This window comes from Bufo gargarizans, chromosome 5 (assembly GCF_014858855.1).
Source record: "Bufo gargarizans isolate SCDJY-AF-19 chromosome 5, ASM1485885v1, whole genome shotgun sequence".
NCBI lineage: Eukaryota > Metazoa > Chordata > Amphibia > Anura > Bufonidae > Bufo > Bufo gargarizans.
In genome coordinates this window covers 2,859,157-2,882,363 of record NC_058084.1, presented here as the reverse complement: position 1 = coordinate 2,882,363, position 23,207 = coordinate 2,859,157, and the positions used below count along the sequence as shown (strand labels likewise).

At 57.2% G+C, this 23,207-nt stretch overlaps 1 protein-coding gene across 1 annotated transcript in view; it reads right to left on the bottom strand.

Moving 5' to 3' along the window:
- CPSF1 (cleavage and polyadenylation specific factor 1) overlaps positions 1–23,207 on the bottom strand; it is a 37,762-nt gene that overhangs the window by 5,269 nt on the left and 9,286 nt on the right. Inside the window, exons 14-35 of the mRNA XM_044293799.1 lie at positions 22,160–22,254; positions 21,954–22,028; positions 21,679–21,759; positions 15,240–15,329; positions 15,064–15,165; positions 14,733–14,874; positions 12,994–13,172; positions 12,494–12,630; positions 9,821–9,989; positions 8,465–8,668; positions 7,768–7,854; positions 7,554–7,691; positions 7,323–7,475; positions 6,846–6,962; positions 5,659–5,749; positions 5,404–5,488; positions 4,533–4,674; positions 4,142–4,294; positions 3,811–3,987; positions 3,655–3,721; positions 3,529–3,576; positions 3,049–3,334 (exon numbers count right to left, since the gene is read on the bottom strand). Of these exons, the coding sequence (XP_044149734.1) occupies positions 3,049–3,334; positions 3,529–3,576; positions 3,655–3,721; positions 3,811–3,987; positions 4,142–4,294; positions 4,533–4,674; positions 5,404–5,488; positions 5,659–5,749; positions 6,846–6,962; positions 7,323–7,475; positions 7,554–7,691; positions 7,768–7,854; positions 8,465–8,668; positions 9,821–9,989; positions 12,494–12,630; positions 12,994–13,172; positions 14,733–14,874; positions 15,064–15,165; positions 15,240–15,329; positions 21,679–21,759; positions 21,954–22,028; positions 22,160–22,254 (2,818 nt within the window). The remainder of the gene's footprint in view (positions 1–3,048; positions 3,335–3,528; positions 3,577–3,654; positions 3,722–3,810; positions 3,988–4,141; positions 4,295–4,532; positions 4,675–5,403; positions 5,489–5,658; positions 5,750–6,845; positions 6,963–7,322; positions 7,476–7,553; positions 7,692–7,767; positions 7,855–8,464; positions 8,669–9,820; positions 9,990–12,493; positions 12,631–12,993; positions 13,173–14,732; positions 14,875–15,063; positions 15,166–15,239; positions 15,330–21,678; positions 21,760–21,953; positions 22,029–22,159; positions 22,255–23,207) is intronic.

Sequence of the window (23,207 nt, the reverse complement as noted above, 5' to 3'; positions counted from 1 at the left end):
GCGGCGAGACTGTGGACTCTGTACCGCAAGAGCGGCGAGACTGTGGACTCTGTACCGCAAGAGCGGCGAGACTGTGGACTCTGTACCGCAAGAGCGGCGAGACTGTGGACTCTGTACCGCAAGAGCGGCGAGACTGTGGACTCTGTACCGCAAGAGCGGCGAGACTGTGGACTCTGTACCGCAAGAGCGGCGAGACTGTGGACTCTGTACCGCAAGAGCGGCGAGACTGTGGACTCTGTACCGCAAGAGCGGCGAGACTGTGGACTCTGTACCGCAAGAGCGGCGAGACTGTGGACTCTGTACCGCAAGAGCGGCGAGACTGTGGACTCTGTACCGCAAGAGCGGCGAGACTGTGGACTCTGTACCGCAAGAGCGGCGAGACTGTGGACTCTGTACCGCAAGAGCGGCGAGACTGTGGACTCTGTACCGCAAGAGCGGCGAGACTGTGGACTCTGTACCGCAAGAGCGGCGAGACTGTGGACTCTGTACCGCAAGAGCGGCGAGACTGTGGACTCTGTACCGCAAGAGCGGCGAGACTGTGGACTCTGTACCGCAAGAGCGGCGAGACTGTGGACTCTGTACCGCAAGAGCGGCGAGACTGTGGACTCTGTACCGCAAGAGCGGCGAGACTGTGGACTCTGTACCGCAAGAGCGGCGAGACTGTGGACTCTGTACCGCAAGAGCGGCGAGACTGTGGACTCTGTACCGCAAGAGCGGCGAGACTGTGGACTCTGTACCGCAAGAGCGGCGAGACTGTGGACTCTGTACCGCAAGAGCGGCGAGACTGTGGACTCTGTACCGCAAGAGCGGCGAGACTGTGGACTCTGTACCGCAAGAGCGGCGAGACTGTGGACTCTGTACCGCAAGAGCGGCGAGACTGTGGACTCTGTACCGCAAGAGCGGCGAGACTGTGGACTCTGTACCGCAAGAGCGGCGAGACTGTGGACTCTGTACCGCAAGAGCGGCGAGACTGTGGACTCTGTACCGCAAGAGCGGCGAGACTGTGGACTCTGTACCGCAAGAGCGGCGAGACTGTGGACTCTGTACCGCAAGAGCGGCGAGACTGTGGACTCTGTACCGCAAGAGCGGCGAGACTGTGGACTCTGTACCGCAAGAGCGGCGAGACTGTGGACTCTGTACCGCAAGAGCGGCGAGACTGTGGACTCTGTACCGCAAGAGCGGCGAGACTGTGGACTCTGTACCGCAAGAGCGGCGAGACTGTGGACTCTGTACCGCAAGAGCGGCGAGACTGTGGACTCTGTACCGCAAGAGCGGCGAGACTGTGGACTCTGTACCGCAAGAGCAGCGAGACCGTGGACTCTGTACCGCAAGAGCGGCGAGACTGTGGACTCTGTACCGCAAGAGCGGCGAGACTGTGGACTCTGTACCGCAAGAGCGGCGAGACTGTGGACTCTGTACCGTAAGAGCGGCGAGACTGTGGACACTTTACCGTAAGAGCGGCGAGACTGTGGACTCTGTACCGTAAGAGCGGTGAGACTGTGGACTCTATACTGTAAGAGCGGTGAGACTGGACTCTATACTGTAAGAGCGGTGAGACTATGGACTCTATACTGTAAGAGCGGTGAGACTGTGGACTCTATACTGTAAGAGCGGTGAGACTGTGGACTCTATACTGTAAGAGCGGTGAGACTGGACTCTATACTGTAAGAGCGGTGAGACTATGGACTCTATACTGTAAGAGCGGTGAGACTGTGGACTCTATACTGTAAGAGCGGTGAGACTGTGGACTCTATACTGTAAGAGCGGCGAGACTGTGGACTCTATACTGTAAGAGCGGCGAGACTGTGGACTCTTTACTGTAAGAGCGGCGAGACTATGGACTCTATACTGTAAGAGCGGCGAGACTATGGACTCTGTACTGTAAGAGCGGCGAGACTATGGACTCTTTACTGTAAGAGCGGCGAGACTATGGACTCTGTACTGTAAGAGCGGCGAGACTATGGACTCTATACTGTAAGAGCGGCGAGACTATGGACTCTTTACTGTAAGAGCGGCGAGACTATGGACTCTTTACTGTAAGAGCGGCGAGACTATGGACTCTATACTGTAAGAGCGGCGAGACTATGGACTCTATACTGTAAGAGCGGCGAGACTATGGACTCTATACTGTAAGAGCGGCGAGACTATGGACTCTATACTGTAAGAGCGGCGAGACTATGGACTCTATACTGTAAGAGCGGCGAGACTATGGACTCTATACTGTAAGAGCGGCGAGACTATGGACTCTATACTGTAAGAGCGGCGAGACTATGGACTCTTTACCGCAAGAGCAGCCAGACTAGGGGATTTCACCACAGCTGGAGTGCCAGAGGTTAGCCATCGCTGCTCTATAAGATTAGATCTGGGGACGGTGAAGACAGAAAACTTGCCGTCATGTTCCTGGAGCCAAGCCATGACTGTACAATCTTGTGGCATGGGGCTCTGTCATACGCAGAGGCTACAAAGCTGACCTGAAGAGATGAACTCGGTAAGCCACAATGGTTAGGTGACTACTGTCTAAAGAAAACATTATCCACCTGAACTGCTTGCACCAAATGTGACCCTCCCATCAGCATGGTGCAACAGAATTCTGCGTTCATCTGGCCCGGCCATGGTTTTCCACTGCTCAATGATCCAAGTTCTGGGCTCACATGCCCACAGGAGCGCCTCTCTGTTTCTCTCATAATGGCCACCTGCTGATACAGCTCATCCCACACCCGTTAACTGGAGGACAGGACATCTCTGTAAGAAGCCGGTCACTTTAATCCCAGCCGCTTGTTCCCCGTCTCCAACACAGAAGCACATGTTCTCCTCTTACCTAAACTATGGGTCCACTGCTAGGTCAACATTCTCCAGGTCTTGTTTGTGAGCAGATTGTGTAGACGTCTTGGACCATGGTCAGAGAAGACTCCTCTGTATTTACTGTCATTCCCATGTAGTGTGTAGCAGCAGCATCTAGATGCCAGGACTAATACTACCCCCATCATCTCCAGACCTATATGATAGACCATCCTCCTTCCTACCAACCTGTGTAGAACAGCCACCTACCTGAATGCCCTGGGATTGAGTCCAGCGTGGTGTTGTATGTGGGTGATCAGGGCGTTCTGTAACATCAGCAGCCTCCGGTAAGTCTTCTCCTGCATCGGGAGCAGCAAACCTATTCCTCCGTCCAAAGTGGCAAACCACGTGATGTGTTTGTTGTCCCACAGAGCTGTTTTGCGGCTTGAGGTCTCACTGGCGCCGCGGCACGGTGTTCTCCAGAAAGCATTTACATGGGACCCTGCATGGAAGTCTGCACGCCGCAAGAGACGGAGCCCGCCAAAACTTTCTTTTGCTGTAACAATAGGAAACACCGTATGAGATTTGAGAACGAAGGATGAACAGCAGATTATTGTGTGGGTGACGGATCTACAAGATCATGACAGCGGGGGGGAATATAGGAAACCACCGCGGAGCACGGACGCTCGGCTCATCCAGGAAGATCTGTGGGAAGTAAAGGATTCACTATAGACACAGCCGTGCGCTCACCTGCTGGGAGGTACATGTACAGGAGCAGGTTTCTGTCTCGATCGGACACTAGAACATAAAGAAATAGGTCAGATCTGCCGGTCATTCCCCCCGACATCATGTGATATAACTCCACCAATCACCTACCCAAGAAGCCGAGCTGAGAATTATCCACCAGGAACTCCACACTGTAAACCTCCACAGGCTTCACGTCCTGCGTGGGAGAGAAGACTACGTGTGGTCAGAGTACGACCACAGGACAAGCCTCACCATGTGGACTACACCCAGGGGGGCAGTACTCACCCTGCTGACCAGAGACAGGGTCTTGCTCTCCTCCTGGTACCGCAGCAGAGAGATGCTCTTCATAAGGTCGGCAGCCAGGATGAAGTTCTTGACGCTGATCATTTGGTGGATGTAGAGCTGGGTGTCTATAAACGCCATTCCCGTCAAGTCATTGTCCTTCAGACTCCACAGGAAGATCTGAAGGGACAAAAACATGTCTGGAGATGATGGCTTCCCTACTGTACATTACAAGTCAGCATCCAACCCACTGGACCACGTCTGCCAGGACAAGATGACGTCTGCACGTTGTAAGTAGTTGTGTGCTGACTGATGAGACAAGTCGCCATCTTACCTTTTGGCCAATAGCCGTCACCAGGTACCCGTTACAGTGACACAGCGCAGTGACCGGACCCTTCTGCTCCTTCTCATACAAGACCTTAAACTTATTCTTGGTCAGTGGCTGCCCGGGCTCTGGTACAACCTCAATGATATCCATGATGAGAATCTGATGAGCAAGACAATGAGTGGTCAGAGGAGGAACAGCTTAAATAGGAGACGACCATCTACCCCAAGAAGGAAGGGGTGAAGACAGACCGCCAACTAAATGGCCAACACTCCCATTAAATACCAAATACTGAATCAATGTGCATGAGAGAACATAGGAGTGCGGACGCCATCATACCGACTACAGATGACCAGTACAATGCACACATACTTCCTGCGTCATGCAGCATGTCACTCACCCGACCTCGGCAGGTCACCTCCTCCCCTTGCATGACGCACGTTCCTGCAGCGATGTACCCCTTCAGTCCTGACACTGTCTCCTCGCTCTTCAGACTGACCGTTTTCATACAGGTGACATGCTCCCACTCCTCCAGATCTATCCTGCAGCACAGAATGAGGAACTTTAGTCCACAAACCTCAAGATGTAACTCACAGGAGTGAGAGCGTCCGCTCTGAGGAGACACTGACCCAGCTGCCTCAGAGGTGGACACAGACTGAAGCCGTTATACTGTAAAGACTGGCGGAAGAGAGCCCGAATCTTATCTCACGAGCCAATAAGCGTCATCTCCACATACCTGAAGACTCCAGACATGAGAGCTCTGGACACCAACATCTGATAACAGGCACCATGAAGATCTATACTGACTGCCCTATGACGAAAGCACAGATCGAAGATCCAGGAAACGTGCAACAGTCAAAGCAAGAGCCAGTGATCTATCCTGGAGGACGGAGGCAGCACCAAATGATCTGTCAATGACCAACGCAACCATGTGCCAGAAGTTTCCTGCACTACAATCCGACAACTACTGTCATAACTGGTATCTACTGATGTCCACAACCCTGATGACCTCCCACTGTGCTCCATCTTGGCATCTCCAGTTAAGGAGGGTACCAGGGAACGAAGGAGAGAAGTCACTGAAACAAGAGCGTGGGGATATAGGAGAATATCTGAAATGGGATCTCCAGACCTGAAGATTAGGACTAGAGGTATTAACTACATGACACACGACCAGGCCCATGTGAGGCTGACGTGCCCTGATCACGTGAGGGTCCGATGACTGCACAAGGACAGAGGAGAGATTCCTGAGGCGGCAGAAGACACCACAATACCTGGTATTAGGAATGGTCTCCCAGCTGACGGGTGAGATGAGCTGGATGGAGAAGACCTCCTGGTGAGAAGCAATGTAACGATCATCTGCAAATGAGAAGACGTGAGGAGAAGACTGGGTACCAAGGACAAATGAGGAGGACACAATTATTGTACGGGGTGACCTTATCTGAGAGGAGACATTATAGACATCTGAACTGGGAGCAATTCTCTAGCAGACCTCCACACAAAGAGCAATACACTGCAGAACATCTCACCTCTCTCAATAGTCTCAAACTCTTTCTCTTCCCCTGTCATGCGAGGGATTCGAGTACATATGTCGTTCACACTGGTGACCACAGCATAAACCTGAGGGGAGGAGAGTGGTGATTATATTATTATATATAGTGACTGGTGGTGGTAGTACAGGGGTCAGTGGCCATCACCGGGATCATGGACAGAGGGGCAGCTGGGGGTGACTGCTACATGGACCTCAGGCATTATATATAGTGACTGGTGGTAGTAGTACAGGGGTCAGTGGCCATCACCAGGATCATGGACAGAGGGGTGGCTGGGGGTGACCACTACATGGACCTCAGGCATTATATATAGTGACTGGTGGTAGTAGTACAGGGGTCAGTGGCCATCACCGGGATCATGGACAGAGGGGCAGCTGGGGGTGACCGCTACATGGACCTCAGGCATTATATATAGTGACTGGTGGTAGTAGTACAGGGGTCAGTGGCCATCACCAGGATCATGGACAGAGGGGTGGCTGGGGGTGACCACTACATGGACCTCAGGAATTATATATAGTGACTGGTGGTAGTAGTACAGGGGTCAGTGGCCATCACCAGGATCATGGACAGAGGGGAGGCTGTAGAGGACCACTACATGGACCTAAGGCATTATATATAGTGACTGGTGGTAGTAGTACAGGGGTCAGTGGCCATCACCGGGATCATGGACAGAGGGGCGGCTGTAGAGGACCACTACATGGACCTCAGGCATTATATATAGTGACTGGTGGTAGTAGTACAGGGGTCAGTGGCCATCACCGGGATCATGGACAGAGGGGAGGCTGTAGAGGACCACTACATGGACCTCAGGCATTATATATAGTGACTGGTGGTAGTAGTACAGGGGTCAGTGGCCATCACCAGGATCATGGACAGAGGGGCGGCTGGGGGTGACCACTACATGGACCTCAGGCATTATATATAGTGACTGGTGGTAGTAGTACAGGGGTCAGTGGCCATCACCAGGATCATGGACAGAGGGGTGGCTGTAGAGGACCACGACGTGGACCTCGTTTGTATTGCTCAGGCCTTTAGGCTGGATGTGACAGCTGACAGACAGATGAAGGGCTGCCCAGTACAACTCCCACAAAGACAGGAAGGGCCGGCACTAGGCAGAAACACCAGTTCATAAGATACACTGGTCAGACTGGGAGACGAAGACTTACTTTGGATTCCACGTGATAGGACACGTAATGTGCGGTGCAGCGAAGGGGAATCTTCCTCACAGGCCACGGAGCATCATAGGATAAATATGCCGGGAGGACGCTGATCCGCAGCTCACCCTGAGGAGGGAAACACTAACTTGAACCCCCTGTGAGCTGCAGTAATCCCCCTCTTCCTGGTCACTAACATGGTCCTCCTCTATAGACTTACCTGATGAACATGCACTTACCCATGGCTCCTGAAGCCAACAATGAAGTACCTGATGCAAGTGTCCTACATGAGCAGCAACACTGCTGCTCCTGTCAAGAACTTCATCCAGATCTCCAGGAGCCACCAGGGCGTGACCGGACAACCAGGCACATTTCTGATAATCCGGCCAAGCATTACGTGTGGCATGCTGGGTCTTCAGGCTCATGGTGTGGCTGATCATCAGATACAGATTTTACTTATTTCTGCATCTTGATGAGGGTTACCCTTACCTGTCGGTTAAAGTAGAGGAAGCCTCTGGGGCAGTTGACATTATGGAAGGGGGCAAACGACTCAATACTGCCATCGATGGTCATGGGATGAAGCCGCAGCGCTCCACGAGACGTGACTATGAGCCAGTGAGGAGATGGTCCACAGATGAACACCTGGAGGCAGAAGTTGAAGGTGAGACAAGAAGCAGTGATATGAGGAGGCATATGAGAAGCTCGGAGGGCGGCACCCACCCCCGAGTAGCCATAGATATCCTGGAAATAGCGGAAGCGAGCCACACGACCTCGAGCTGCAAAATCCTCACTCGACCCTTCACACTTCTTCTTGGATTGTCGCTGCTTCTTCTCACGGAAATTAATATTGTGAGGAACCTGTGAGTGGAAGGAGATGTGAGGACAGAGATCTGAGACACATGAGAAAGAAGAGGGTGGCCAAGCAGAAACCTACCTTCCTAAAACGAACTTTCAGGTTGCCCTTTGCTCCTGGAGAAAGTGGAAACGCCTCATAAATCATCAGCTCAACGTCTACAAGGACCTGAGGAAGCAGAGACACAGTCCTAAGTCAGAGGACTAAGGAGGAGGAGTGAGTCTGTCCAGGACAGGGACAATACATGTGGACGGAGCTCGCCGACAGAACACATGGGTAACATCAGACGTGGACGGAGCTCGCCGACAGAACACATGGGTAACATCAGCCGTGGACGGAGCTCGCCGACAGAACACATGGGTATCATCAGACGTGGACGGAGCTCGCCGACAGAACACATGGGTGACATCAGACGTGGACGGAGCTCGCCGACAGAACACATGGGTGACATCAGACGTGGACGGAGCTCGCCGTCAGAACACATGGGTGACATCAGACGTGGACGGAGCTCGCCGACAGAACACATGGGTAACATCAGACGTGGACGGAGCTCGCCGACAGAACACATGGGTGACATCAGACGTGGACGAAGCTCGCCGACAGAACACATGGGTGACATCAGACGTGGACGAAGCTCGCCGACAGAACACATGGGTGACATCAGACGTGGACGGAGCTCGCCGACAGAACACATGGGTAACATCAGACGTGGACGGAGCTCGCCGACAGAACACATGGGTAACATCAGACGTGGACCGGAGACCAGTTCACTACTCACCAATAAATATGGACGGCTTTGGCGATTCCCTAGGCCGACGAGCAGCACCTCTTTGACCAGAGGCATCTCATCCTGCCGGGCATCCTCCTTCCTGCTCTCTCCAGGGGCGCACGTCTGCACAGCAGAACTGTCCACGAGGACGCGCTGCCCCATCGGGAAGTTCTTCACCAGAAACACCAAGCGCCATTCAGGAAGCTGGTAAATCTGTGAGGACATGGAGAGGACGTGAACACGAAGGCACCGCAGAGGACTAGGACCCCCCGACTGGGAGTGGGACCGCCCCCCCCCCACCCAAAACCCAGACCCCTAGAGTGAAGAGACTGTGGGGCGCCAGGAGAATTCACAGGCCCCCGCACAACAGAGGCAGAACAGACACAATGTATCATGAGAGGTCAAAAGGAAGACCCTAAGGGTCATGTCAGGGACTGTACACGTGTGTGTGGGGGGCCGGACCCCCGGTATCTATACAGCAGTAATGTCTCCAGGGGTCAGCGGACCGGACACGACCACTATATGCAGGACGGGGCTATGGCCGGACCCCCGGTATCTATACAGGAGTAATGTCTCCGGGGGTCAGCGGCCCGGACACGTATACGGTGCAGACCACTATATGCAGGACGGGGCTATGACCGGACCCCCGGTATCTATACAGGAGTAATGTCTCCGGGGGTCAGCGGACCGGACACGTATACGGTGCAGACCACTATATGCAGGACGGGGCTATGGCTGGACCCCCGGTATCTATACAGCAGTAATGTCTCCGGGGGTCAGCGGCCCGGACACGTATACGGTGCAGACCACTATATGCAGGACAGGGCTATGGCCGGACCCCCGGTATCTATACAGCAGTAATGTCTCCGGGGGTCAGCGGACCGGACACGTATACGGTGCAGACCACTATATGCAGGACGGGGCTATGGCCGGACCCCCGGTATCTATACAGCAGTAATGTCTCCGGGGGTCAGCGGCCCGGACACGTATACGGTGCAGACCACTATATGCAGGACAGGGCTATGGCCGGACCCCCGGTATCTATACAGCAGTAATGTCTCCAGGGGTCAGCGGACCGGACACGACCACTATATGCAGGACGGGGCTATGGCCGGACCCCCGGTATCTATACAGCAGTAATGTCTCCAGGGGTCAGCGGCCCGGACACGTATACGGTGCAGACCACTATATGCAGGACGGGGCTATGGCCGGACCCCCGGTATCTATACAGCAGTAATGTCTCCGGGGGTCAGCGGCCCGGACACGTATACGGTGCAGACCACTATATGCAGGACGGGGCTATGGCCGGACCCCCGGTATCTATACAGAAATCATGTCTCCAGAAAGAAGATAAGCGGCTCTCACCTCCATCACTCCGTTCTCTCGCACCAGCACACACCAGTGGGTCGGCTCCATCTTGTGCTGGGAGTCTCTCTCGGCAGAGGAGTTACTCCGGCGCGGCTCATCCTTACCGGGACTGCACGGAAATCCGGAGTCGCCGTAAAGCATCTCATCCTCATCATCTACTGAGTGACTGGGAGAGGAGCAGATACCAGGGATCAATGGAGGGTACAGAGGGGCTGACCTCAGCGCAGGATAAGCGTCACACAGGGAGGGTACAGAGGGGCTGACCTCAGCGCAGGATAAGCGTCACACACAGGGATGGCACAGAGGGGATGACCTCAGCACAGGATAAGCGTCACACAGGGATGGTACAGAGGGGCTGACCTCAGCGCAGGATAAGCGTCACACAGGGAGGGTACAGAGGGGCTGACCTCAGCGCAGGATAAGCGTCACACACAGGGATGGCACAGAGGGGCTGACCTCAGCACAGGATAAGCGTCACACAGGGATGGCACAGAGGGGCTGACCTTAGTGCAGGATAAGCGTCACACAGGGATGGTACAGAGGGGCTGACCTCAGCGCAGGATAAGCGTCACACAGGGATGGCACAGAGGGGCTGACCTCAGCACAGGATAAGCGTCACACACAGGGATGGTACAGAGGGGCTGACCTCAGCACAGGATAAGCGTCACACAGGGATGGTACAGAGGGGCTGACCTCAGCGCAGGATTAGCGTCACACACAGGGATGGTACAGAGGGGCTGACCTCAGCACAGGATAAGCGTCACACACAGGGAGGGTACAGAGGGGCTGACCTCAGCACAGGATAAGCGTCACACATAGGGATGGTACAGAGGGGCTGACCTCAGCGCAGGATTAGCGTCACACACAGGGATGGTACAGAGGGGCTGACCTCAGCACAGGATAAGCGTCACACAGGGATGGTACAGAGGGGCTGACCTCAGCGCAGGATTAGCGTCACACACAGGGATGGTACAGAGGGGCTGACCTCAGCACAGGATAAGCGTCACACAGGGATGGTACAGAGGGGCTGACCTCAGCGCAGGATAAGAGTCACACAGGGAGGGTACAGAGGGGCTGACCTCAGCACAGGATAAGCGTCACACAGGGATGGTACAGAGGGGCTGACCTCAGCACAGGATAAGCGTCACACACAGGGATGGCACAGAGGGGCTGACCTCAGCACAGGATAAGCGTCACACACAGGGATGGCACAGAGGGGCTGACCTCAGCACAGGATAAGCGTCACACACAGGGATGGCACAGAGGGGCTGACCTCAGCACAGGATAAGCGTCACACACAGGGATGGTACAGAGGGGCTGACCTCAGCGCCGGATAAGCGTCACACACAGGGATGGTACAGAGGGGCTGACCTCAGCACAGGATAAGCGTCACACAGGGATGGTACAGAGGGGCTGACCTCAGCACAGGATAAGCGTCACACAGGGATGGTACAGAGGGGCTGACCTCAGCGCAGGATAAGCGTCACACAGGGATGGTACAGAGGGGCTGACCTCAGTGCAGGATAAGCGTCACACAGGGATGGTACAGAGGGGCTGACCTCAGCACAGGATAAGCGTCACACAGGGATGGCACAGAGGGGCTGACCTCAGCGCAGGATAAGCGTCACACACAGGAATGGTACAGAGGGGCTGACCTCAGCGCAGGATAAGCGTCACACACAGGGATGGTACAGAGGGGCTGACCTCAGCGCAGGATAAGCGTCACACACAGGGATGGTACAGAGGGGCTGACCTCAGCGCAGGATTAGCGTCACACACAGGGATGGTACAGAGGGGCTGACCTCAGCGCAGGATAAGCGTCACACACAGGGATGGCACAGAGGGGCTGTCCTCAGCGCAGGATAAGCGTCACACACAGGGATGGCACAGAGGGGCTGTCCTCAGCGCAGGATAAGCGTCACACACAGGGATGGCACAGAGGGGCTGACCTCAGCACAGGATAAGCGTCACACATAGGGATGGCACAGAGGGGCTGACCTCAGCGCAGGATAAGCGTCACACACAGGGATGGTACAGAGGGGCTGACCTCAGTGCAGGATAAGCGTCACACACAGAGATGGCACAGAGGGGCTGACCTCAGCGCAGGATAAGCGTCACACACAGGGATGGCACAGAGGGGCTGACCTCAGCGCAGGATAAGCGTCACACACAGGGATGGCACAGAGGGGCTGACCTCAGCGCAGGATAAGCGTCACACACAGGGATGGTACAGAGGGGCTGACCTCAGCGCAGGATAAGCGTCACACACAGGGATGGCACAGAGGGGCTGACCTCAGCGCAGGATAAGCGTCACACACAGGGATGGCACAGAGGGGCTGACCTCAGCGCAGGATAAGCGTCACACACAGGGATGGCAGAGGGGCTGACCTCAGCGCAGGATAAGCGTCACACACAGGGATGGCACAGAGGGGCTGACCTCAGCTCAGGATAGGCGTCACACACAGGGATGGTACAGAGGGGCTGACCTCAGCGCAGGATAGGCGTCACACACAGGGATGGTACAGAGGGGCTGACCTCAGCGCAGGATAAGCGTCACACACAGGGATGGCACAGAGGGGCTGACCTCAGCGCAGGATAAGCGTCACACACAGGGATGGCACAGAGGGGCTGACCTCAGCTCAGGATAGGCGTCACATGGACGGGACTCACCTCATCTCCTGGATCACAGTGTCGGCCCCGGAGGCGCTCTGGGCGGCGCTCTCGTCTTTCGCCTGAGAGGAGCGGGCCTCTGTGGTGAACATGCCGCTCACATCCCGATACACGCACAGAGCGATGACCTTAGATTGCTGCAGACAAGACAGCAGAGGGGTCACCGGTAAATATCGGGGGGCACCGCGCCACATCACCAGATACACGGGGGCAGCTACTGGCCGTGCACAAGGAGGAAGAAATCGTTAGAAAAGAGGGGCCCCCGATACCCGGCTATGATACAGGGGGCCCCTTATATGTGAGCGAAGTCCGTGTATGAGAAGGGAGGTAAAGATGAGGGGCCCCGATACCCGGCTATGATACAGGGGGCCCCGATACCCGGCTATGATACAGGGGGCCCCGATTCCAGGCTATGATACAGGGGGCCCCCTATATGTGAGCGAGGTCCGTGCATGAGAAGGGAGGTAAAGATGAGGGGCCCGATACCCGGCGTCACTCACATAATGGAGGCCGGGCTTCTGAAGGGCCAGTCTGTGAGTTTTGCCTCCAAACGAGTCGCTCTTCAGCTGGATCATGGAGACTTGACCCTCGGCACTAAGTATCACCACGTAGGGATCGGCCACGGCGCAGTGGATGATGGGGGAGCCCAGGTCCACGGGGATGAACTGCAGCTGAATCACTGGAAACAAGACATAAAACAGCTCAGTGTGGCCCCCTGGTGGCTGAGAACTTTACTGCAGCAGCCATCATGGAGTACGGCCGCCGGCTGGGCGCTCCTGACTACAGCGCCTTTTCCACACCAGCCCCGGGGTCTGAATCCTGGTGTAACTGCACGCAGCGAGACCGCAGAGTCCATAGGATCTGTACAGCGCCACCTGCTGTGTGGTACTGCTCTGACCACCTGCCGGAGATGGTCGCACATGCTCCGTAGCTGGATGTACTGTGAGAACCTGAGACAGGTACGGGGCCCACCACCAGACGAGGGACACGCCCGATCCATGTGAGGTGCTGCTTCTAGTCCTGTCCTATGTGAGGTCAGTTTTACCTGAAGGGTCCATTCACAAGTCCGCAAAATGGGTCCACATCTGTTCCGCAATTTTGCAGAACAGGCGCGGACCCATCCATTTTCAATCGTCCGCATCCGCCTTTGCGGCTCCGCAAAAAAATATAACATGTCCTATCCTTGTCCGCAACTGCAGACAAGAAAAGGCATTTTCTAGGAGAGTGCCGGCGATGTGTGGTCCGCAAAACACAGACGGGCGTGTGAATGGACCCCAACTATGACGACCCCTCTGAATCTGAGCAGTTTAGTGTCTAGTGGCCCCTGGTTCTTGTGTCTTCTAGAACTTTCCTGCTGGATTCCAGTTCAGCGCTGCCGTTTGCTTTCCTTTTCCAGGTCCTGATCCAGTAAACTGCTCTTGTGACCACCCGCTCGTTATACAGCTCAGTCCTGCTGGAATTGCTGGGGGACACTGCTGGCATCCAGAGCAGGCGACTGCTACAGGGGCACCAGCATTGGGCGAGACTGGCACGGGGTAGCGGCACTGCGGCTGTGACTACAGCGCCAAAAGAGCGAGTCCAGCTCACAAGAGGCATGTATAAGAGGTGGGGGACGAGCAGGGGCTTACAATGTATAATACACCGACGAGCAGGGGCTTACAATGTATAATACACCGACGCGCAGGGGCTTACAATGTATAATACACCGACGCGCAGGGGCTTACAATGTATAATACACCGACGCGCAGGGGCTTACAATGTATAATACACCGACGCGCAGGGGCTTACAATGTATAATACACCGACGAGCAGGGGCTTACAATGTATAATACACCGACGAGCAGGGGCTTACAATGTATAATACACCGACGAGCAGGAGCTTACAATGTATAATACACCGACGCGCAGGGGCTTACAATGTATAATACACCGACGAGCAGGGGCTTACAATGTATAATACACCGACGAGCAGGGGCTTACAATGTATAATACACCGACGAGCAGGGGCTTACAATGTATAATACACCGACGAGCAGGGGCTTACAATGTATAATACACAGAGGAGCAGGGGCTTACAATGTATAATACACCGACGATCAGGGCTTACAATCGGACGGACAGCAGGTAGGTGCCCTTACTGCAGAGTGCTGAGGAGCTGCACAGGTGGAGAGTTTCGCGCGGACCCCCCATCCCGCGATCGCCTCGTTACCGCCTGCCGCAGGCTTCGCCCTGCACTCACCTCCCTCCAGCAGGCGGATCCCCTGCGGTGACACCTGTATAATGTATTTGTTGTCTCCTATGTTCCCAGCGTACACGGTGGGGCCCTGGGTGGCGAATCCGCTGGTGTCCAGCTCCATGATCTCCTGTCCGGTCTGAAGAATCTGTAAATGAAGAAGGCGGCAATGAGAACACTGCAGCTGACATCATCACACGTGGAGCCGGAGCCACGGCTGCTGAAGGCCTGGACCCTGCGCACCGATAATACGGACATGACCAGACCCTCAGGATCACCACTGGTGTCACACGGCAGCCCCCACAGACAGGGGAGGATACACTGCTCGGTCCCTCACCATAGTGGAGTCCTCCCGGCTCAGGATGAGGAAGCCATGGCGGTTCTTCTCATCGTCATCCTCCGGCTCCACGGCGCCCGTCTCTCTCTCCTTGTCCTCAGCCTGGAAGAGTGGACAAGACTTACAGCAGCAGGACGACAAGAGCAGAAGACGGGAGCAAGGAGACAACCACCCACCTCCTCCTTCTTGTGAGAGGAGATCACTGTCCACATGTCGTGGCAGCCAGGAAGCTCAAACGTGGTCACCACCTGCGGCCGGATGCTTTTCTGGGGGAAGAATAAAGAACTCAGGACACCCCTCCGAATCACACACCCTGTATACAGCCCTCACCTGCATCCTCCTCCTCCTCACCCTGTATACAGCCCTCACCTGCATCCTCCTCCTCCTCACCCTGTATACAGCCCTCACCTGCATCCTCCTCCTCCTCACCCTGTATACAGCCCCCACCTGCATCCTCCTCCTCTTCACCCTGTATACAGCCCCCACCTGCATCCTCCTCCTCACCCTGTATACAGCCCCCACCTGCATCCTCCTCCTCACCCTGTATACAGCCCTCACCTGCATCCTCCTCCTCACCCTGTATACAGCCCCCACCTGCATCCTCCTCCTCCTCACCCTGTATACAGCCCTCACCTGCATCCTCCTCCTCCTCACCCTGTATACAGCCCTCACCTGCATCCTCCTCCTCCTCACCCTGTATACAGCCCTCACCTGCATCCTCCTCCTCCTCACCCTGTATACAGCCCCCACCTGCATCCTCCTCCTCCACACCCTGTATACAGCCCTCACCTGCATCCTCCTCCTCCCCACCCTGTATACAGCCCCCACCTGCATCCTCCTCCTCCACACCCTGTATACAGCCCTCACCTGCATCCTCCTCCTCACCCTGTATACAGCCCCCACCTGCATCCTCCTCCTCACCCTGTATACAGCCCCCACCTGCATCCTCCTCCTCCTCACCGTGTATACAGCCCTCACCTGCAGCCTCCTCCTCCTCACCCTGTATACAGCCCCCACCTGCATCCTCCTCCACACCCTGTATACAGCCCCACCTGCATCCTCCTCCTCTTCACCCTGTATACAGCCCCCACCTGCATCCTCCTCCTCACCCTGTATACAGCCCCCACCTGCATCCTCCTCCTCACCCTGTATACAGCCCCCACCTGCATCCTCCTCCACACCCTGTATACAGCCCCCACCTGCATCCTCCTCCTCTTCACCCTGTATACAGCCCCCACCTGCATCCTCCTCCTCACCCTGTATACAGCCCCCACCTGCATCCTCCTCCTCACCCTGTATACAGCCCTCACCTGCATCCTCCTCCTCACCCTGTATACAGCCCCCACCCGCATCCTCCTCCTCCTCACCCTGTATACAGCCCCCACCCGCATCCTCCTCCTCCTCACCCTGTATACAGCCCCACCCGCATCCTCCTCCTCCTCACCCTGTATACAGCCCTCACCTGCATCCTCCTCCTCCTCACCCTGTATACAGCCCCCACCTGCATCCTCCTCTTCACCCTGTATACAGCCCCCACCTGCATCCTCCTCCTCACCCTGTATACAGCCCCCACCTGCATCCTCCTCCTCACCCTGTATACAGCCCCCACCTGCATCCTCCTCCTCCTCACCGTGTATACAGCCCTCACCTGCAGCCTCCTCCTCCTCACCCTGTATACAGCCCCCACCTGCATCATCATCCTCCTCACCCTGTATACAGCCCCCACCTGCATCCTCCTCCTCCTCACCCTGTATACAGCCCCCACCTGCATCCTCCTCCTCCCCACACCCTGTATACAGCCCCCACCTGCATCCTCCTCCTCCTCCCCACACCCTGTATACAGCCCCCACCTGCATCCTCCTCCTCCTCCCCACACCCTGTAATACAGCCCCCACCTGCATCCTCCTCCTCCTCCCCACACCCTGTATACAGCCCCCACCTGCATCCTCCTCCTCCCCACACCCTGTATACAGCCCCCACCTGCATCCTCCTCCTCCCCACACCCTGTATACAGCCCCCACCTGCATCCTCCTCCTCCCCACACCCTGTATACAGCCCCCACCTGCATCCTCCTCCTCCCCACACCCTGTATACAGCCCCCACCTGCATCCTCCTCCTCCCACACCCTGTATACAGCCCCCACCTGCATCCTCCTCCTCCCCACACCCCTGTATACAGCCCCCACCTGCATCCTCCTCCTCCCCACACCCTGTATACAGCCCCCACCTGCATCCTCCTCACCCTGTATACAGCCCTAACCTGCATCCTCCTCCACACCCTGTATACAGCCCCCACCTGCATCCTCCTCCTCCCCACACCCTGTATACAGCCCCCACCTGCATCCTCCTCCTCCTCACACCCTGTATACAGCCCTCACCTGCATCCTCCTCCTCCTCACCCTGTATACAGCCCCCACCTGCATCCTCCTCCTCCTCACCCTGTATACAGCCCCCACCTGCATCCTCCTCCTCACCTGTATACGCCCCCCCTGCATCCTCCTCCTCACCCTGTATACAGCCCCCACCTGCATCCTCCTCCTCACCCTGTATACAGCCCCCACCTGCATCCTCCTCCTCACCCTGTATACAGCCCCCACCTGCATCCTCCTCCTCCTCACCCTGTATACAGCCCCCACCTGCATCCTCCTCCTCCTCACCCTGTATACAGCCCCCACCTGCATCCTCCTCCTCCTCACCCTGTATACAGCCCCCACCTGCATCCTCCTCCTCCTCACCCTGTATACAGCCCCCACCTGCATCCTCCTCCTCCTCACCCTGTATACAGCCCCCACCTGCATCCTCCTCCTCCTCACCCTGTAGTACAGCCCCCCACCTGCATCCTCCTCCTCCTCACCCTGTATACGCCCCCACCTGCATCCTCCTCCTCCTCACCCGGTATACAGCCCCCACCTGCATCCTCCTCCTCAACCCTGTAACAGCCCCCACCTCATCCTCCTCCGCCTCACCCTGTATACAGCCCCCACCTGCAGCCTCCTCCTCCCCACCCTGTATACAGCCCCCACCTGCATCCTCCTCCTCCTCACCCTGTATACAGCCCCCACCTGCATCCTCCTCCTCCCCACCCTGTATACAGCCCTCAACTGCATCCTCCTCCTCACCCTGTATACAGCCCCACCCTGCATCCTCTCCTCCTCCTCACCCTGTATACAGCCCCCACCTGCATCCTCCTCCTCACCCTGTATACGCCCCCACCTGCAATCCTCCTCCTCCTCACCCTGTATACAGCCCCCAACTGCAATCCTCCTCCCCACAGAGCCTGGATACAGCCCCCACCTGCATCCTCCTCCTCACCCTGTATACAGCCCCCACCTGCATCATCCTCCTCCTCCTCACCCTGTATACAGCCCCCACCTGCATCCTCCTCCCCACACCCTGTATACAGCCCCCACCTGCATCCTCCTCCCCACACCCTGTATACAGCCCCCACCTGCATCCTCCTCACCCTGTATACAGCCCTCAACTGCATCCTCCTCCCCACACCCTGTATACAGCCCTTACCTGCATCCTCCTCTCCTCCTCCCCACACCCTGTATACAGCCCCCACCTGCATCCTCCTCCGCCTTACCCTGTATACAGCCCCCACCTGCATCCTCCTCCTCCTCCTCACCCTGTATACAGCCCTCACCTGCATCCTCCTCCTCCCCACACCCTGTATACAGCCCACACCTGTATCCTCCTCACCCTGTATACAGCCCTCAACTGCATCCTCCTCCCCACACCCTGTATACAGCCCCCACCTGCATCCTCCCTCCGCCTTACCCTGTATACAGCCCCCACCTGCATCCTCCTCCTCCTCCTCCCCTGTATACAGCCCCCACCTGCATCCTCCTCCTCACCCTGTATACAGCCCCACCTGCATCCTCCTCCTCACCCTGTATACAGCCCCCACCTGCATCCTCCTCCTCACCCTGTATACAGCCCCCACCTGCATCCTCCTCCTCCCCACACCCTGTATACAGCCCTCACCTGCATCCTCCTCCTCCCCACACCCTGTATACAGCCCCCACCTGCATCCTCCTCACCCTGTATACAGGCCCCACCTGCATCCTCCTCACCCTGTATACAGCCCCCACCTGCATCCTCCTCACCCTGTATACAGCCCCCACCTGCATCCTCCTCCTCCTCCTCACCCTGTATACAGCCCTCACCTGCATCCTCCTCCTCACCCTGTATACAGCCCCCACCTGCATCCTCCTCCTCCTCACCCTGTATACAGCCCCCACCTGCATCCTCCTCACCCTGTATACAGCCCCCACCTGTATCCTCCTCACCCTGTATACAGCCCCCACCTGCATCCTCCTCCTCCCCACACCCTGTATACAGCCCCCACCTGCATCCTCCTCCTCCTCCTCACCCTGTATACAGCCCTAACCTGCATCCTCCTCCTCCCCACACCCTGTATACAGCCCCCACCTGCATCCTCCTCCGCCTTACCCTGTATATAGCCCCCACCTGCATCCTCCTCCTCACCCTGTATACAGCCCCCACCTGCATCCTCCTCCTCACCCTGTATACAGCCCCCACCTGCATCCTCCTCCTCCTCACCCTGTATACAGCCCTCACCTGCATCCTCCTCCCCACACCCTGTATACAGCCCCCACCTGCATCCTCCTCCTCCCCACCCTGTATACAGCCCCCACCTGCATCCTCCTCCTCCTCACCCTGTATACAGCCCTCACCTGCATCCTCCTCCTCCTCACCCTGTATACAGCCCCTCACCTGCATCCTCCTCCTCCCCACACCCTGTATACAGCCCTCACTTGCATCCTCCTCCTCCTCACCCTGTATACAGCCCCCACCTGCATCCTCCTCCCCACACCCTGTATACAGCCCCCACCTGCATCCTCCTCCTCCCCACACCCTGTATACAGCCCCCACCTGCATCCTCCTCCTCCCCACACCCTGTATACAGCACTCACCTGCATCCTCCTCCTCCTCACCCTGTATACAGCCCCCACCTGCATCCTCCTCCTCCTCACCCTGTATACAGCCCCCACCTGCATCCTCCTCCTCCCCACACCCTGTATACAGCCCCCACCTGCATCCTCCTCCTCCTCACCCTGTATACAGCCCTCACCTGCATCCTCCTCCTCCTCACCCTGTATACAGCCCTCACCTGCATCCTCCTCCTCCTCACCCTGTATACAGCCCTCACCTGCATCCTCCTCCTCGTCACCCTGTATACAGCCCCCACCTGCATCCTCCTCCTCCTCACCCTGTATACAGCCCTCACCTGCATCCTCCTCCTCACCCTGTATACAGCCCCCACCTGCATCCTCCTCCTCCTCACCCTGTATACAGCCCCCACCTGCATCCTCCTCCTCCTCACCCTGTATACAGCCCCCACCTGCATCCTCCTCCTCCTCACCCTGTATACAGCCCCCACCTGCATCCTCCTCCTCACCCTGTATACAGCCCCCACCTGCATCCTCCTCCTCCTCACCCTGTATACAGCCCTCACCTGCATACTCCTCCTCCTCACCCTGTATACAGCCCTCACCTGCATCCTCCTCCTCACCCTGTATACAGCCCTCACCTGCATCCTCCTCCTCACCCTGTATACAGCCCTTACCTGCATCCTCCTCTCCTCCTCCCCACAGCCTGTATACAGCCCTCACCTGCATCCTCCTCCTCCGCACACCCTGTATACAGCCCCCATCTGCATCCTCCTCCTCACCCTGTATACAGCCCTCACCTGCATCCTCCTCCTCACCCTGTATACAGCCCTTACCTGCATCCTCCTCTCCTCCTCCCCACACCCTGTATACAGCCCTCACCTGCATCCTCCTCCTCCGCACACCCTGTATACAGCCCCCACCTGCATCCTCCTCTCCACACCCTGTATACAGCCCCCACCTGCATCCTCCTCCTCACCCTGTATACAGCCCTCACCTGCATTCTCCTCCTCCCCACACCCTGTATATAGCCCTCACCTGCATCCTCCTCCTCCCCACCCCTGTATACAGCCCCCACCTGCATCCTCCCTCTCCACCACCCTGTATACAGCCCCCACCTGCATCCTCCTCCTCTCCACACCCTGTATACAGCCCCCACCTGCATCCTCCTCTCCACACCCTGTATACAGCCCCCACCTGCATCCTCCTCCTCCTCACCCTGTATACAGCCCCCACCTGCATCCTCCTCCTCACCCTGTATACAGCCCTCACCTGCATTCTCCTCCTCCCCACCCCCTGTATATAGCCCTCACCTGCATCCTCCTCCTCCTCACCCTGTATACAGCCCCCACCTGCATCCCTCCTCCTCACCCTGTATACAGCCCCACCTGCATCCTCCTCCTCCTCACCCTGTATACAGCCCCCACCTGCATCCTCCTCCTCCTCACCCTGTATACAGCCCCCACCTGCATCCTCCCTTCACCCTGTATACAGCCCTCACCTGCATCCTCCTCCTCCTCACCCTGTATACAGCCCTCACCTGCATCCTCCTCCTCCCCACACCCTGTATACAGCCCTCACCTGCATCCTCCTCCTCCACACCCTGTATACAGCCCCCACCTGCATCCTTCTCCTCCCCACACCCTGTATACAGCCCCCACCTGCATCCTCCTCCTCCTCACCCTGTATACAGAACTCACCTGCAGCACTGACAGGGCCCCGTTCTTCCCATATCCAGAACACAGGACAATCTCCAGATCTGGCTCAGGGCTGTTCTGAAACTAAACGATTAGGACTGTTACCCCCATCATCTGCAGACTCTGATGTTCCAGCATTCATCTGCCAGCAGCCCATATATTGTGGGGTACAAGGGATAAGTGAATAGCGATGGTTCGCTGCCATTGTGGGTTACATCGAGGGCGCAGCAGAGGGTCGTGCAGTGCAGATGTTGTGGGGAACAGTTATGGCTCCTTACCTCTTCAGACAGAAAGGCCGGTTCGCCCATGGCGGCCATAGCACAGGGTCCAATGTTCAGGATACTGTCACACACCTGAAAGAGACGCAAATAACTATAATTCCCAACAGGTAGATGTGGGTGGGGACAATAGTCAGCCTGTTATTTCCGGTCAAGGTGTCAGGGCCACTGCTGGATTTAACCCTACCCCCATCATCTCTACTCACCTCAAACGAGTATGTGGAGAGCTGCGTGCCTGAAAGCATCTCATTTCCGTACACCTCGATCTCATCAATCTCATCCAGCAGCACCCCCTTACTGCCTGCAGAGAGAAAGAAACAGCTACAGGGGGCGGCAGCGAGCGCAGCGCCGGAGGAGGGGGCGGCAGCGAGCGCAGCGCCCCGACAGGAGGAGGAGGAGGAGGAGGAGAAAGAGGGGGTGGCAGCGAGCGCAGCGCCCCGACAGGAGGAGGAGGAGGAGGAGAAAGAGGGGGTGGCAGCGAGCGCAGCGCCCCGACAGGAGGAGGAGGAGGAGGAGAAAGAGGGGGTGGCAGTGAGTGCAGCGCCCCGACAGGAGGAGGAGGAGGAGGAGGAGGAGGAGAAAGAGGAGGTGGCAGTGAGTGCAGCGCCCCGACAGGAGGAGGAGGAGGAGGAGGAGGAGGAGAAAGAGGGGGTGGCAGTGAGTGCAGCGCCCCGACAGGAGGAGGAGGAGGAGGAGGAGAAAGAGGGGGTGGCAGTGAGTGCAGCGCCCCGACAGGAGGAGGAGGAGAAAGAGGGGGTGGCAGCGAGAGCAGCGCCCCGACAGGAGGAGGAGGAGAAAGAGGGGGTGGCAGTGAGTGCAGCGCCCCGACAGGAGGAGGAGGAGAAAGAGGGGGTGGCAGTGAGTGCAGCGCCCCGACAGGAGGAGGAGGAGAAAGAGGGGGTGGCAGCGAGTGCAGCGCCCCGACAGGAGGAGGAGGAGAAAGAGGGGGTGGCAGCAAGCGCAGCGCCCCGACAGGAGGAGAAAGAGGGGGTGGCAGCGAGCGCAGCGCCCCGACAGGAGGAGAAAGAGGGGGTGGCAGCGAGCGCAGCGCCCCGACAGGAGGAGAAAGAGGGGGTGGCAGCGAGCGCAGCGCCCCGACAGGAGGAGAAAGAGGGGGTGGCAGCGAGCGCAGCGCCCCGACAGGAGGAGAAAGAGGGGGTGGCAGCGAGCGCAGCGCCCCGACAGGAGGAGAAAGAGGGGGTGGCAGCGAGCGCAGCGCCCCGACAGGAGGAGAAAGAGGGGGTGGCAGCGAGC